Here is a 17,843-nt window from a genome sequence, read left to right as displayed (position 1 = left end):
AACTCAGGCTAATGTTTCTGGTCTTATGCGCTGGTTAACAGCCTACCATTTTTTGCATCAACTGAACCAGCTGGTCTGGGTTGCCAAAATTGTGGACAACTAAAAGCAGATTCAATGTAAACACTGAGGTAATGTTTTATTAACATAATTCCAAAACTCCCCTCCCCCACATTAAAAATAAAATAATATATTTACGGCTCAGGTTTTTTTCCACATATTGTTAGCCTAAATCTATAAACTGGTACCTTTATCTTAATTTTCAATGTCAAAAAATATGAAAATATAAACAAAAATACATCTAAATCACTCTGCAATATGGAAAGCATTCCAAGGGCATTCTGCCCATCTTTCTAGTTTTGGTACTCAAAGTTAAAAAAAAAGAGTACCAGCACATAAGTAAAAAGATTCCTGAGAAACAGTTTGAATTCTTGAGCCCAACCAACAGTCTACTTTAGTTCTGATAATTAAAAATACCAATATCAAATGCTAAAAAGCAACAATGGTTTGGTCCTGATGAAAAGAGAGCTGTAGCTTCCTACCTTAAACCTAGCTTTATCACATTCTCACAATACTCAGAAATGGCCAGCAATATAAAATAGAACTTCTTACATTAAGAGCTGCCATGTGGTAATTCTGAAGTGGCCCATGAGATCAGACAAATTATAGTTTTACATCAGTTCTATTTCAAACTACTAGATACAAATAAATACAACCATATAAGTGAGAAGTTCTTCAGGGGTTTATACCTGAAGCATGAAATAATGTTAGACTTCTGATGCGTATGCAATTTACTTGTATAAAGGATGACAAATTCATAGCTTGTTTACAATACTCATTAAACATTAGTCTGAGGACAATAATAAAATATATAAAATGTTGCTTTTAAGCAGAAAAAAATGTTAAATAGCTCTACTCATTTTAGTTACTGTGTTCAGAGTCGTTACAATGGAAAATTTTTGTACACATTTTAAATCACATTTTAAAATTAAGCAAAAGAGCCTGATTAAGCCACAATCAATAGTGAAGGATTTGAAAATAAACATGTGAGCATAAAAAGTTGAAGAGAAGCAACCTTAGCGAGTTTAGATGACATCTGAATATTTGATTTTACCTCCACACACTCAAAATTCTCATTAACTTTTGATGTATAATCAATGCGAAAGAGTGTTGACAAGTTACCAGCGACGTAGTACAAAAGAATCTTCAGTCCCTTGTAACCAAAGGCAACCTCACTGTAGGAGAAACACAAATTCAATTACTGAAACACCTGTCTACAGTTGAAAACTAGTCAATTCCCAAGACAATTATCATACATCACAGTAATCCACATTTTTTTTAATTAATTATAGTTTCTTGAGCAAGACCATCTTGTAGATGAGTTGTTTGGCCAACTTCTGATTTCATTATTTCAATTTTAGTTGTTCTTGCTTTGTACCTCTGGGGATTTGTTACTGAATTTGGTAGAGGATTATTATTATTATTATTATTATTATTATTATTATTATTATTATTATTATTATTATTATTATTATTATTATTATTATTATTATTATTATTATTAATTTTATTTGTATACCGCCCTTCTCCCGAAGGACTCAGGGCGGTGAACAGGGCAATACATATTAAAAAACAAGATACAAAAATTAAAAACGATTAAACAAAATGCCCATGAATAAGTTAAAACACATTAAAAAATAGGTTAAAACAGATTAATAAAACCCAACCCCAATGAACCAAGAATAAACCTGAAAACCATTAATATTTATATATGATTCCAAGTCACTTGGATGCAATTGACAAATACCGTAATTGTTTCAAATTGTGATTTATTCACCTAAAACAATTCAGCTAGAAACACAGAACAAATCATTGCTGAGGTGTGCCAACACAATCACAAAGATATTATTTCTCATTGAAATTATAATTCATTTGCCATGAGTACCCAGAGAAAAATCTTTTAGTATTATTTTATAAGCTTCCCTAATGTATTCAGGCACTAGCAACAAAACATTATTATGCTGTAATATTATAGCATAAAAATCAATGAAATACACATATAACATATAATACATAAAAACAATTACAAAAATAATTTTAAAAACTTATAAATAAATGGATGGCAGCAATCAAAGTCAAATATTCTAAATATTCAGGTTAAGCAATTTACAAAAGTTGTAGCAGATTGAAAATAGTCCTGACAATGCTTTAGACCCAAGTCCAGGATTTAAAAGGTCAAAAATAGAATTTTAAAGTCAACAGAAAGCCAGTGTGGGGCCTAGAACACATGTGTAATGTGCTTATAATTGATGCAGGCTGGCTAGTAGTCAGGCTGCTGTTGCATTCTGAAGTTTCTGGGTGGTGTTCATAGGCAACCATATATAGCACACTGTATTAATTTAAGCAAGTTAAAATGTGGGTGTAAGTCATATTGCAAAGTCCTTAAATTTAGGTAAGATAGCAATTAATGCACCAGCTGAGGTTGGGTGAAAGGCCCATCCAGCAGTATCAAGTTGCAAACTTGTATCTTCATGGACAATGATACTGTTAGACAACATTGGAGATGTCAGACCATATGATGGACAATAATTACCCAGTCTTGTTTGGATTCAATCTTATTTCATTCTTTGACAAAGTAACTAAATTAGTCGACCAGTGAAATGCTGTGGATGTACCATACTTTGACTTCAGCAAGGAATTCAACAAAGTAGACCACAACCTACTTCTCGGTAAACTGGAAAAATGTGGGATAGACAGCATTACCACTAGATAGATGGCTGACAAATTGTACTCAACTAGTCCTTAATAGTACTACATCTACATGGAGAGAAGTAAGCAGTGGGGTGCCGCGAGATTCCGTCTTTAATTTCTTTATAAATGACAGAGGAGGGAATAAAAGGCGAATTCATCAAATAGCTAACACCACAGAAGACAAGCTCAGGATCCAAAAGGATCTTGACAGACTTGAACAATGGGCCCTATCCAACAATGTGAAATTTAATGTGGAGAAAAGCAAGGTTTTACACATAGGCAGAAAAAACCAAAGGTACAAATACAGATTAGGTAAAACTTGGCTCCAGAACAGTAACTGTGAGAGGGACCTTGGAGTCATAGTGGACGATCACTTAAACATACTGTAAGTCAGCAGTGTGCACGTGCAGCCAAAAAAGATAATACAATCCTTGGTTGTATAAACAGAGGCATAGAATCAAAATCACATGCAATATTAGTACCGCTTTATAAATCCTTAGAAAGACCACACCTGGACTACTGCATACAGTTTTGGTCACCACATTACAAAAAAGATGTTGAGACTCTGGAAAAAGTGCAAAGAACAACTATAACTATTAAGGGCCTGGACACAAAAACATATGAAGAACAGTTGCAGGAATTGGGTATGGCCAGTCTAGAGAGAAGGACTAGGGTGACATGATAGCAGTATTCCAGTATTTGAGAGGTTGCCAAAAAGAAGAGGGGGGTCAATTTATTTTCCAAAGCACCAGAAGGCAAGACAAGAAACAATGGATGGAAACTAATCAAGGAGAGAAGCAATCTAGAATTAAGGAGAAACTTCCTAACGGTGAGGATAATTAACCAGTGGAACAGCTTGCCTTTAGACTTTGTAGTTGTTCCATCAGTAGAGTTTTTTTTAAGAAAAGACTGGACAGCCAGCAGTCTGAAATAGTATAGGGCAGTGGTGGTGAATCTATGGCAGGCGTGCCAGAGGGGGCACTCAGAGCCCTCTCTGCGGGCATGTGCGCTGTCACCCCAGCACAGAGTTCTCCAGAGTTCGTTACTAGAAAGTCAGAGGGATGCAGGGCCGGGCTGCTCTGCTCTGGGGCAGTGAGTGAGTCAATGAGTGGTACTTGGAAGCGACGGGGCAGTAAGTTAGCGAATGAGCGAGCAAGTGGCATTTGGAAGCGACAGAGCAGTAAGTGAGCAAGCAAGAGGCCTCTGAAAGAGACGGAGTAAGTGGGGGAAGAGACTGAGTGAGGTGCCTTTGAGGGACAATGAGCTGGCCCCGTTTAAAAAGTTTGAGCACCCCTGAAATGCAGCATGATGCAGCCATCCAACTAGGATAAAGGTAAAGGTTCCCCCGCACATGCGTGCTAGTCGTTTCCAACTCTAGGGGCCGGTGCTCGTCTCCGTTTCAAAGCCGAAGAGCCAGCGCTTGTCCGAGGACGTCTCCGTGGTCGTGTGGCCGGCATGACTAGACGCCAAAGGCACATGGAGCGCTGTTACCTTCCCACCGTAGTGGTCCCTATTTTTCTACTTGCATGTTTACGTGCTTTCGAACTGCTAGGTTGGCAGAAGCTGGGACGAGTAACAGTCGCTCACTGTTACGCAGCACTCGGGATTCGACCAGCCAAACTGCCAACCTTCTGATCGACAAGCTCAGCATCCTAACCCACTGAGCCAACGCGCCCCATCCAACTAGGATACTGCTGGCTTAATAAAACAATAGATACAATCTTGCACAGTATTACTATTATTGACAGTATTTATATTTCACTTTTCTAACTGCTCCTTCTCCCTAAGGGGCTCACAATGTAAAAAGAAGCAAAAGAACACCAGCAGACAGCCACTAGGAAAGACACTGCTGGGGTGCTGAAGACCAGTTGCTCTCTCCCTGCTCAATAAAGGAGGAAGATCCACTTACCCAGCATGTAATTAACTTGTGGAACTCCTTGCCACAGGGTGATGGCATCTAGCCTAGATGCCCTTAAGAGGGGATTGGACAAATGTTTGGGGGAAAAGTCCATCACGGGTTACTAGCCCAGATGGGTATGTGCTACCTCCTTATTATAGATGTGGGCCATTGTGAGATACAGGAGCTGGACTAGATGGGCCATTGGCCTGATCCAGCGGTCTCTTCTTATGTTCCTATATTCCAGCCGCTCATGCAGCCAGCCAGCCAATCACTGCCGTAGATTGTTGATTCAGGGAATATCCATTTCTGTAATGTTAACTAATAGTATTAGCTATTTTTGGTATAGGGATACATTTGTATTGGGTGCTTCATTTTTTTTTAAATTTTGTGTTTTTGTAGACTCCAAGTCTTGAACACACAAAAACGAGTACAGCAAAAAAAGTAAAAACAGATAGTGGAAGATCATTCCAAGAGGCCTGGACAGAGTCATTTGGAGTGATTGAACGCAATGGGAAAGCGTTATTTATTCTGTGTAATGAAAGTGTTGTGTGTCGGACGTCAAGTGTCAGACGGCACTTTGACACCAACCACAAAAGTGTTGCCAAGCTTGGTGAAACTGAAAGAAGAGTGTTTCTTGAAGGGAAATTGAGGAAACACCATTCCCAGTATCTTAGGTTTTGCAACTATCTTTCTAGAACAAATCATCTGACAGCTGCCAGTTTTCAAATTTCACTGTGCATAGTAGAACATGGTAAGCCCCTCTCTGATGGGGATATTATCAAAATAGCCATGTTGTCTGGGAGTAATTCCCTTTTACATGATTTCCCAAACAAGGATAAAATTATTCAACGCATCTTTGAGATGCCACTTAGCAGAAATACTGTTAAAGATCGAGTCCAGCGCATGGCAAGTGATGTTAGTCAGCAGCTCACCACTGACTTACAAAAGGCAGCCTGTTACTCCATGTGCTTGGACGAAAGCAGAGCTATAAATAATCGTGCAAGGCTAGCAGTAATTTTGCGTTATGCTGTTGGTGACACCATGAGAAGAGCTGGTGAAACTGGTGTCTTTGCCTGAAAGAACACAAGGGGTAGATATCTACAATGCTGTGAAGGAGGCCTTTTTGTCACAAGACAGAAGACCAGAAAAAGTGGTTTAAGTTACTAGTGATGGGACACCTTCTATGGTGAGGGCAACATCTGGTTTCATACAGTTCTTTATTAAAGAAACAAAACGTCAAGTCATTCAGTTCCATTGTATTATACATCAAGAAGCTCTTTGTGCCAGGGAAAGCAGCAAAAAATTTGACGATATCCTCAAAGATGTCACAAAAATGGTGAACTACATCATGGCTCATGCTCTGAATTTTTGACAGTTTCAAGCACTTCTTGAGGAGGTTCAAGCACAGTATAATTGTTTACTTATGTACAATAATGTCCGCTGGCTGAGCAGAGGATGAGTCCTGGAAAGATTGGTAGCCTTCTTGCATGAAATTAGGCTGTTTATGAATGGAAAGGGGCAGGAATATCCACAGCTCACTGATATGGCATGGATTACCAACCTCATGTTTTATTTACAGATTTTACACTACAATTCAATGTACTGAACAAACAATTACAATGTGTAGGGAAAACAGCAGGAGGGATGACAAAGGAGAGCACAGTTAGTTCTGAAAATGAAATCCTTAAAGTGTGGAATTCTTTGCCAAATAATTTTAAGTAAATGAAAACATTTGGGATTGCTTTCCTTACCTTGTTTGGATCATCTTATGCTTGTGAGCAGCTGTTTTCAGCTTTGAATTATATCAAATCTGACACCAGAAACAGAGCTAACAGATGACCTGAGTGCTGCATGTGTTGCTCTCAAACTTACAAAGTATGAACCAAGGTTAGACAAATTATCAGCATGCATATAACAGCAAAAATTACATTAATTGTTCAAAAGCATGCCCAATGGAAACTCTTACCTTTCAATAAAAAGTTGTTTGTATCATTTAAAGTTCTGTTATTGTGTTTTTCTTAACACAAAAGATGTTAATGTATGAGTTGTTTTTTTCTAAATTAAAACATCAGTAGTCAGGTTAAATTGCCGTGTTGGCACTTTGCGATAAATAAGTGGGTTTTGGGTTACAGTTTGGGCACTCGGTCTCTAAAAGGTTTGCCATCACTGGTATAGGGTCTCCTGCTTGAGCAGGGGGTTGGACTAGAAAACCTCCAAGGCCCCTTCCAGAATCTATTCTGATTCTGATTGATTGGACAAGGAGAGGACATGTGCTCTACACAGTTGCTCCTCATGATAAAACTCCAGAACGAAGAGTCAAACAACGGGAGATAAAGAGATGAGTTATCAAGCTCACACTTACATGGAACCTTTTAAACGTGCACTAGGTTTGCTAACCTTGCTTTCAAATCACTTTCAGAAATTCCCTATTTAATCATCTTAAAGCTGTTAGTTCTTTAGAACATGTTTGAAAAGCCATTTCATGAGTCTATCTTCATTTCTGAACAAAAGAGAAATTAACAAGTAAAGAGCTTAAATAATTTTAAATGAATGGCAAAAAGGTAAAGCAGATTTGGATCTAAGAAAATTATACTACAGTATAAGCAAATTAAGGGGCCAGGTAAATTTTGAATATTGAAACTTTTAGTGTAAGATTTTGAAACCAACTATGTAAAATAAACATCTCCATGGAAAAAAAAAGTATTTTGTCTACTATATTTCATAACAGAGATTGGGGACTTTATGTTTTTAGAAATTGGACACAAGAGAGGACTAAAGATTCCAGGCCAAAAGGGGGGGAAAGTATAAATTTGTTTTTGGTTTTGATCAGTACTGGGATTTATTTTTAAGTACTAAAAAGATATTTAAAGAATGGGGCCAGAAATTAGTAGCCACAATATCAACAATGTCTGCTTCTATGGACAGTGTTCAAAAGATGCTTATGAAGAAATGACAGATGCGAAACAAGTCATATTTGAGCAGGAATTCCTCCCAGAATATAAATTAACATGGGAATATTTATTTTAGGATTATTCACCTAAAGAGTGAGGTTTAAATGATTCCCACTTACCCATATCTGAAGAAACCTTTATATATAGGAATTATAATTTTCTCTATACCCATACCTAAATATTTAATGGTTTTGATACAAATATGAAGCTGATATTCCTTAAATGGATGGATAATCAGATTTTCACCTATTGGCATAACCTCCGACTTAAACCACTTGATGGAATATCCTATTTTATTTATCGTTTGCATTAACATAGCAATACTAGTGTAAGGTTTAGAAATAAACAGAAGAATGTCATCTGCAAATAAAATCAATTTATGTTCAATTAAATTAAGTAAAATTAATTTTACTTTGCAGACGGGCCGTTGCGCAACCGGGAACCGGTTCCATCACACATTAAAAAAAAAGGCAACCGTGCGCGTCTGCGCATGCGCAAGGAAAACCCGTTTTGTGCATGCACAAAACGTTTTTTGCGCATGCGCGTGCATGGACGCACGCACGTGGCTCCCACTTTTTTTTATGTGTGATGGAACCGGTTCCCAGTGGCTCTTTTCCTTTTTCAGGTTGCCGATCCCTGGTCTACACAAAAACAAAAAAGGTAAAAGTGGACATCCTTGTTTTCGATCCTCTAAATCAAACTCAATTTCATGGAGGGCCGTATCAGCACTGTGGTGCCCTCAGGGGGGCCAGGTGGACATGGCTGCGGTAGTCACTGCTAACTGGATGGGTGTGGCCAGGTTAATGTTGATTGTGGGGAGGGACGCCTGTGGGGACTGCACAGGGTTGGGGGAGATCCAGGGGGTCTCTGGCAGGTGGGGAGGTGGGCAGGAGGCTCGTCCTGCAGGGTGAGGCAAGGTGAAGTCAGGCAGGGGGCAGGCCTGACACCATCAGCCCCTGCACACAGAGGCCAGTGAGTGCATGGGGACTGACTGTGTCCATCAGCAGCCACAGCCTGCCAGCCCCATGACCGTGGCACACTGGGGCTCTGCAGCCTGCTGTGAATACCAGGCCAGCCCTCCAGCAGCAGGCAGAGTAGGGGAGGGGAAGAGGCATGTGACGCAGACCGCCGGATGCACCTACTCCATCCCATCTGTTTTTGCTTGCAGTTGGAAAGCAGATCACTGCTGGTCATCTCCCTGGCCCCCTCGCAGATTTTGCCCTTGGCCCGTGCATGGAGCCTGTTCCCCTCGCGCACTCGACACACCTTGGCCCCGCCTCGGGCCATTGCCGCCAGCAGCTCGTGCAGGTCCATTAGGCTGCTCCCGCTCAAAGTTGCAGGCCTGCCCAGCACAAAGTAGGCGAAGCGGCCAGCTAGGAAACTCGAGTAGAGGTGGTAGAGCATACCCATGCCCAGCAACCAAAAGCAATCCCAAGCAGAGAAAGCCAGATCCCCATTGGTCTGGGACTGGGTAGCCATGGCACCGATGGGGATCTGGCTTTCCCCACTTGGGGTGGCCTTTTGCTTGCTGGGCATGGGTGTGCTCTACCACCTCTACTCAGGGCTTCCTAGCCGACCGCTTCAACTACTTCGTGCTGGGTGGGCTTGCAGCTCTGGGCAGGGGCCTAATGGATCTAATTGAGCGGCTAGTGGCCGCGGCGGGTACTGAGGTGCGTGAGGGGAATACACTCCACCTGCAAGCCAAGGGCAAGACCCATAAGGGGACTGAGGAGATGATCAGGGGCGACCTGCTGTCCAACAAAAAAGTGGTGAGACAGAATAGGTGTGTCTGGCTATCTGCATTATGTGTCCCCACTGCTGCTGGAGGGCCAGACCGGTTCACAGCGGGCTATGCAGCCCCTGCTACCAGACACTGTCGGCCCCCGCATGCTCACCTCCTGTGCACGTGCCTTGGGGGCCACCAGGCTGGGCAGGGCCGGGACAGCAGGGGCCAGTCGATCGCCATCTCAAGGGCATCCCTGCAGGCCAAATATCAGCCAATCACGGGCCAGATCCAGCCCGCGGGCCTTGTGTTTGACATGTCTGCTCTAAATAATGGGAAAATTGCAGAAAACAAACCATTAATCTTTACTTTAGATGTGGGTGACTCATATATAATATCTTGATCCATTTTAAGAATTTTAAAGGAAATCCCAAACTATTTAACACAGCAAACATTTATTATCTATATATTTGGTCAAAGCTTTTTCACATATAATGACAGGATTACAAATTGGCCACTGGTACTCGACTTACAATAGTTCATTTAGTGACCGTTCAAAGTTACAACACTGAAAAATGTGATTTATGACAGTTTTTCAGTTACGACCTTTGCAGCATCCCCATGAATTTGGACTCAACTGTGGTCGTAAGTTGAGGACTACCTGTATTCAAATCTACAACTTATCTAATACTGCCTGCTGCCTGCTGCTTACCTAATTTTTTATAAACCCTACTTGATCATTCTTAAGAACAAACGGTAACAATTGCTCTAATCTATTTGCTAACACTGCTGTGAAGTTCTTTGTGTCGACGTTAATCAATGACTTTGGATGACAATTTGCACATTAGGTATAACTGCAATATAAGCCTGATTACATGCTCTTATAATATTCCTTATCAAATATCTCATGGTACAATTGATAGTTTTCCCACCAAAAGATCTATAAATGTTATATCACTCTAGAGCAGTGTTTTTCAACCTTTTTTGGGCAAAGGCACACTTGTTTCATGAAAAAAATCACGAGGCACTCCACCATTAGAAAATGTTAAAAAATTTAACTCTGTGCCTATATTGACTATATATAAAGTAATTCTCTTGAATAGGAATCAAATAAACACAAAGAAAGTATTTTATAATTACTTTTCAATTTTTCCCACGGCACACCAGGCAACATCTCGCGGCACGCTAGTGTGCCGCGGAACAGTGGTTGAAAAACACTGCTCTAGAGAATCCATCCAATTCTAGTATTTTATTACTTGCAAGTGTATATAGGTGTGTGTGTATGTGTACGAGTATAAATTGTAACTGTTTAGTGTAACAAGACATTACACTTTACATTTTTCTAATGGATTTTTTTCACATATTTTTAAGCACTTGCTTAAGTCTTTGTGTTTTGTATCTTTTTTCTTAAAAAAACAATATAATAAAAAATATTTGTGATGAACATTGGAAGATACATACACACACATATATGTATATATATATATGTGTATATATGTGTGTGTGTATGTGTGTATATATATACACACACTTTTGCTTTCTTCTTCTTTACACTTTACTCTTTTTTACTTTGCTTTCTGAATTTAGTTTATATTATTTTCATTATTCTAATTAAAAACTTCAATAAATTGAAATTAAAATCTGTTACAACTTTAGAAAATAGCATAACATAGAAGCAAGGCCAATCTTTCTACAGATCTTGACCTCAGCTAATTATATGGCAAAAATAATTATAGATCCATATATTTATTGAAAGAGCTGCATGCAATTTAATAAAAATTACTGTTAAATTTTATGGCATTGGTACAAAATCCAATCTTTTAAAACTATTTTTATAATATCTTATATGACTTACTCATCCCCAAAGACTTGATGGCTGAACTCTGGATGAAATGTTGTGCTATCATCTTCCAAATCCTCTGGGAAGCGGACTGATGAGAAAAAGTTGGTTGCATTTGAATAGTTGGTAGTGGTCTGCCCACATATTTTGGTTAACTTACAGAAATTGTATCAATGGGAAGAGCAGTATGAAAAAGAGGAGTATCTGTGCATCTAGTGCGGTAATGCCACCATGTCTGAAATCTTATCTACTACTGAGCCAATATTTTTCAACTCCTTCACCCAGAAGCCACTTCTAATAGGATGGAGTAAACTATTTCAGTTGGCATTATTACAGTGGAATTGTGACAATCTAGGAACCCGTAAAAGTTCAGCATTCCTCACTAGAATATTAAAATATATTTTGTCTGATCCCACCACTGGCAGAGTATAAGTGCTAATGTTCTGTACCAGCCTGCTACCGGCCCTGCAGAAAAGGCAGGGACAACCCCTTTTACAAGAAGGCAAGAGGCTGGAACTAAGCCTACCAAATTTATGGATACAAAAGCAAACAAGACACGAACTATGAAACAGGAGCTATTCAAGCGGTTGCCTTCAGCAAACCAGCCCTCCCATGCATTCCCCTTTTATACAGTTCAGGGCGTGGCTTCTCTCTGCCTCCTTCCAAGGTGCCCCACTGCCTTCCTCTGTTTACTCCTGATTGACTGCCTCCTGCGTCGGGCGTCCTTGAACAGGGCCAGCTGTGGGTCATCTTCATCCACGCTGTCAGGCTCACACAGCTGGGTCTGCGTCGTGACCAGATGAGAGGGGCCTGGCTGAGGGCTCTCATCAAGCTGTCCAATCCCCTCAGCAAGCTCTTCAACACCCCCCCCTCCTCCTCCTCTGAGTCGTCTGACCCAACTGCCGAACCCACAGGCTGACCCTGAATCACAACAGCTAATGCAAGCAGAGCTTTCTGTTACCACCAAGAGAACATCTTGGAAGAGGGAAGTCAAAACCTTCTATGTTGCTTTAGCCATGCATTTTGGGAACATAGAACTGCTCAAGCCCTAACAAATTCATGTTTTCTTCAGTTTCAAATGCATGTCACAGCAAGGTTTTCTTTGTTACGGAAAATCAGTTTAAGACTCTACTGTAGATATAGTTCATTAAATAATTACATCCTGTACAACTTCTCAGATTGACATTATTACAATTTCTGATTCAGAATGTAGTGATAGGGAAAAGAATCTATTTCCATTATTTTCTCCACAGTACCTTTATGTTTTATCACATATAACTTAAGGTAAAGGTTCCCCCGCACATGCGTGCTAGTCGTTTCCGACTCTAGGGGGCCGGTGCTCATCTCCGTTTCAAAGCCAAAGAGCCAGCGCTTGTCCGAGGACATCTCCGTGGTCATGTGGCCGGCATGACTAGACACCAAAGGCACACGGAACGCTGTTACCTTCCCACCGTAGTGGTCCCTATTTTTCTACTTGCATTTTTTTATGTGCTTTCGAACTGCTAGGTTGGCAGAAGCTGGGACGAGTAACAGGCGCTCACTCTGTTACGCGGCACTCGGGATTCGACCCGCCAAACTGCCGACCTTCTGATCGACAGGCTCAGCGTCCTAACCCACTGAGCCACCACGTCCCTTTTACATATAACTTAAAGAGTCTTAAATTCCTAAGGCTTCTTCACACATTGCCACTTCCATTATCAAAAAGCAAAAATGTGCACACAAATCAGCTGAATACAGGCAGTCCTTGTTTAACATCTACTTGTTCAGTATAACCATTTGAAGTTATGACACTTGCTGAACGAGGGGCACTTATGACAAGCCTTATATTCCAGCACTGAGCAACCAGCTCACAGTTGTTATGCTCGCTGTGTCCCACAGCAATATGATAACCATTTGTGACCTTCACTCAGGCTTCTGATTGTGAAGCTTAGCAATGGAGTTCCTGGTACTACTGATAAGTGAGAACTACCTATACAAAACTAAGGAAATGTTTAAAATATCAGCAATTCCAAAATGAGGCTGGTGTTAGCAGAAGACTGTGCAATAACTCTTACATTTCTAGCTTTGCTAGAAACTTTTCACAGGATGATTTTGAGCTGACATGAAATTTGAGCCCAGTTCTAACACCCATCTCATGGCAAATACCTACTTTCTGTTCAATACTCATCAAAATAAGTTTCGATTCAAACATATTCAGCACATAGCAAGAGATATGCTACAAATCATTAAATAAGTGAAACAGGAACCATATTATTCTACTGTTACGTTAATTCTATAAAGATGCATGCACATACCACTATATACATGAAAGGCTACTGTTACTTTGCTAGTCTTTTTGTTTAGCAAAACTTCTGAAATAGTGGGTTACATCAGAGCTATATTTTAAAATTTTACCTAATTTTAGATGAATTGCTTCATTTGTATTACACTTGTACTCAGCCAATTTCTTTTCCATAACAGAGAGACCTAGGGAAAAGAATTTTAAATCAGTTTTTGCCACAATATAAAAGCATTTAAACAAAATATTTTAGCTTACATGTTATTTTATTTTAAATAAAAGCAAAGATATTAAGGAAGGCAACAAGCACCTCAACAGATGGTCTAACAAGCACAACTCTTCACTATGATCTTGTAGTTCTTATGTCATGTTTGTATTAGGCCATTTGCCCAACAGAAATAAAATGTGTGGTCAAGAAAATATGCCTAACCAAGTGGATTCTCGTTTTCTTTCAGGCATCAAATTTCTTACTGTGAATGTGTGCACTTTCTATTGGCTTGAGGGTTATGCCAGCCTGTGTGCAATATATTGAAGACTACATTCCAAAAGTGGGTATTGTTTTGAGAGTGTCTATTGAGATTCTCCATCATCCAGATCATGGCTGTCTCAAAAGTGCTTTTTCAAAAGGCAACTGGACTATGTTTTTCCTCTTGAGGAAGAAGACATTTTGCTTCTCATCCAAGAAGCTTCGTCAGTTCTGGCTGGATAGTTGGGTAGGGGGAATGGAAAGAATTAATGTCAGAACTAATCTTTCCATCACCTTCCCCCACATCCAGCCAGAACTGATGAAGCTTTTTGGATGAGAAGTGAAATGTCTTCTTCCTCCAGGGGAAAAACATAGTCCAGTTGCCTTTCATTTTGAGAGCAGTTCACTGCCTCTGAGGTAAAAGTGCATCAAGCCATAGGGCTAGATAGAATTGGACTTACGGTAGCTGGTTATACACCCAATCAATCCCCATAGAAAATCTAGGGTAATTCTTTGTTCCCCTCCTCAAAATCCAATTTGTAAACAAATTGAAACTTCAGAAGTCTTATCACAATTATAGGAAAATTCTTCCATTTTCTCTGGCTTCATATGCTGGCAATTATCAACTCTGGCAATCAATAATAGACACCATATTCTGGGAATCTCTGCCTCAAAGCAAGAGGAAAGACCCAGCTTTCCTCTCCAGATTCCTTACAGATGCATTGTACTTTTAGAAGCTCAACAAATTGGGAGAGATTATTGTCCTTTCATTACTTTCTATATATGGGAAAACCATTAAATAGAAGATTTAGTACGGTACATCGTCTTCCTTGGTTATTAGAAATCCTGTGCCTAGACTCTGAAGACCACTTCATTTTGCCCAATTAACTCAGAATTTCAACTTCAGCAATCACAAGTCTGTTCTACTGCTGCTTTATTCCACAGTGGAATAAAGTAACTTAGGCACCTGAAACCGTAACTATTAATATACTTATCTAGCAGATTTATTTATAATTCATCCTATATTGGGCTAGAAGATTGACATAAATGTATATAAACAAATCTCATCCTGGTATTTTTTTCTGGCTATTTATTCACAACCATAATATATATATTTTTTCTGGTTATTTATTCACAACCATAATATATTATGCAATAGAGAATATGACCTATTTTCAAGGACTGACAAAATAGCTACTGCATCTTAAAGCAGTGTTTCTTAAGAGTGTGGTCTTAGGCTCCCTGAGACTATCCCCAAGATTATGTCATGATTCTGCAAATTCATAATTATTTGTCAGATATTGTTTTACATATGTAAAAATGTAAAACAATGGCACTTTTCTCATTACTATTTTTAATTTGTTAGAATAGTTATGAAAGTATTTGTTAATTAGTTTAATACTGTTACCTTGATACTCAATAAATATTGTAAGAATGTGTCAATTTTAAGTTAATATGGTAAATATCAATAAATATAAGCCATACCAACAAATATCTGGAAAGATCCGTGTCACTTTTTGGGATCCTCCAAAATAGCTTAAGAAACACTGCTTCAACACAATAACATTTGTGGCAATTAAGAAATGGAAGCATAATACTGACCCTCAACCTATGACCATGTAGACCTATAAGTGATAATGATAGTTGTATGCTATCTTGCTATGCAACATGAGCAGATGCTATTCTGAGATTTAGCAAAGACACTTCTCTAATATACTGAACTCAAAGGAAGTAAGACCAATATTGCACCTAAGACTGATAGAAAAGGGTGGCAGTGCAACCCTATTCTCTGATAATTATGCAAAGATCCTTTCACACAATTAATAAATGAAAGAGGCATGAATTGCTTCAGAACTTATATCTATGAGTTCAAATTATTACAACAGTGGCTGGCATCCTAAAACTTCTAAAAGCGATTAAATCATAGAATGTATGAATTAGACAATGAAGGCTCTCTAGTCCAAATCTCTCTAGTCCAAACAGAAATTTACTAAACTATTCCAGAAATATGGCTATCTAGCATCTGCTTGAAAACTTACAGCAAAGATACACAAACCACTACTCATTGGACTTAGCCTTGTGAACAGAGAATTTTGCAGTGTAGCCTTATTCAGGTTTGTAACATTTGCCATAACCTCACCCATGCCAGAGGTTATTTGTATTTCAGAGCAACTTTCTGCACCGTGGATTTCTCAGATGCTTTGGCCTACAACTCCCATTATGACTAGCAGGTATAGAGACTAGCTGACAAGATGCTGCAAAGGCTCAAAATATCTGGAAAGATCCAGATCGCTGCAAGTTACATTTTTAGCTTCAATCAGTATTTTTTTCAGTTTTCTTCCTCCCTGTGAGAATGAAGACAGAAACAAGGTAGATGTGCAAAATCAGTGTTTCAGTGTCTACGGCCATACTACCCTGAACACGCCTGATCCCGTCTGATCTCGGAAGCTAAGCAGAGTCAGGCCTGGTTAGTACTTAGTGTTTCAGTGCTATATCCCAATGCTCTCATCACTCATTAATTCCTGACTGCAGGAACTTTGCAATACTCAGAGGTCACCACCCTAAGGAAAACTGGAATTTTCTGCTCTAAAATCTCAAATTATCTATAGATATGTAAAAGCCCATATTTTAGAATTATCACAGATTCTATAAGCTGTTGCATTCCAAAATAGATACAAAAACATATGCCTAATACCAGAACAGAAGTTATAATATAGTAAGTTTCAAAGAACATAAGCAGGTGAATTAAAGGGCTTTTGAGGAACAGTAGTTTCCCAAGTTACACAGAGGCACTGGGATGTTTGTTTTCGACTAGTTTTCCCCCTCAATTTAATGACATTCAGATGTATTAGACTGTCAACTGACACAAGAGATTGTGAGAGCACCAGTTTGGGAAAAGCTGCGTTGTAAAGTAATATGCTCCAATATTTTCAAACATGATATCCACATTTAGTGCAGATATTTACTTGGAGAACCCTCTTTGTTTAGGATAATGATGTCACACCACGGTTGCCCATTTCTGCAACAGCTTAAAAGGTAAGGGGCTACAATAGCTAGTAGTTTACACCAGGCTTCTCCAAAGTGCTCAACATCAACGCCCAAGGGAACAATCCAAAGGGTTGTTGTTGTAAGTAGTCAGGCTACTATTAAAGTAATACTTGTTAAATTATTTTCGCATAGGGAATACACGGAGGTCGACGCTACAATCTGAAACTTCCCAGAAAGGGGTCGGTGAGCTGAAGAGTTTGAGGACCCCTGCTTTGCCATTAACCACGCGGCCTAATTCTCTTCTAGCCGGCAAATACTACCGGTACCAATCAACCTCTCCTCCTACCCACAGGTCCACTCCAGGGGAAGAACCCAGAAGGACCGGCGCACCCCCTTTTTCTCCTCCGAGCCGTCTGGGAACTAGCTCTCCGCCAGTCAACGATCTTCAAAGCGAGCTGAGAAACAGCCACGAATCGGAGGGCAAGGCAAGCATTTCCCACTTCCACCAGCGGGGGACGGTTCTCCTTCCCCTACCGCGGCAGAAAGAGCGAGATACACGAGACTCTTTTCCCGCCCAGCAGGGATATATTAGAGCTTCCCGGGACGGCAGGTAAGAGTCGGAGACAGGGTGGGCTTCCCGCTCATCACCTGCCAGACTCTGGCTAAGAAACCCCGCCTCGCCGAGAGTGCGCAGAGCGGACACCAGAGACCCAGGTCTCCAATCCGCCCCCGTTTAGGTGCCCGGAGGGTCCCTTCCTTACCCGCCATTTCCCAAACGGCGGCGGCGGCCTCGGCGCCAGCGAAGCCAACAGACCTAGCTAAACCGAGCGAATCAAGCCGCGCGCCCACACGCCGGAAATGACGTGCTCGGGAGAAGGAATTGCCCTTCCGCTCGTTCTGCGCTGAAGAGACGGGAGCGACGTCCGCAGGGTTGTTTTTTTTTCCACAC

General features: G+C 40.2%; 1 protein-coding gene across 2 annotated transcripts in view; it reads right to left on the bottom strand.

The window, feature by feature from the left end:
- The window catches only part of HAT1 (histone acetyltransferase 1), a 34,745-nt gene extending 16,945 nt beyond the window's left edge, over positions 1-17,800 (bottom strand). Inside the window, exons 1-4 of one of the 2 annotated variants that reach the window (XM_081319808.1) lie at positions 17,656-17,800; positions 13,557-13,628; positions 11,178-11,253; positions 1,112-1,232 (exon numbers count right to left, since the gene is read on the bottom strand). In XM_081319808.1, coding sequence (XP_081175934.1) covers positions 1,112-1,232; positions 11,178-11,253; positions 13,557-13,628; positions 17,656-17,662 — 276 coding nt within the window. In that variant the 5' untranslated portion in view covers positions 17,663-17,800. Of the gene's footprint in view, positions 1-1,111; positions 1,233-11,177; positions 11,254-13,556; positions 13,629-16,046; positions 16,065-17,655 lie in introns of those variants that run through there. The other variant, XM_081319809.1, reaches the window with a different exon arrangement.
- Between the last annotated feature and the right edge of the window lie 43 nt (positions 17,801-17,843).

Source organism: Vipera berus (assembly GCF_964194415.1).
Source record: "Vipera berus genome assembly, chromosome: 1".
Taxonomy (NCBI): domain Eukaryota; kingdom Metazoa; phylum Chordata; class Lepidosauria; order Squamata; family Viperidae; genus Vipera; species Vipera berus.
This window is presented reverse-complemented; position numbering and strand designations above follow the sequence as displayed.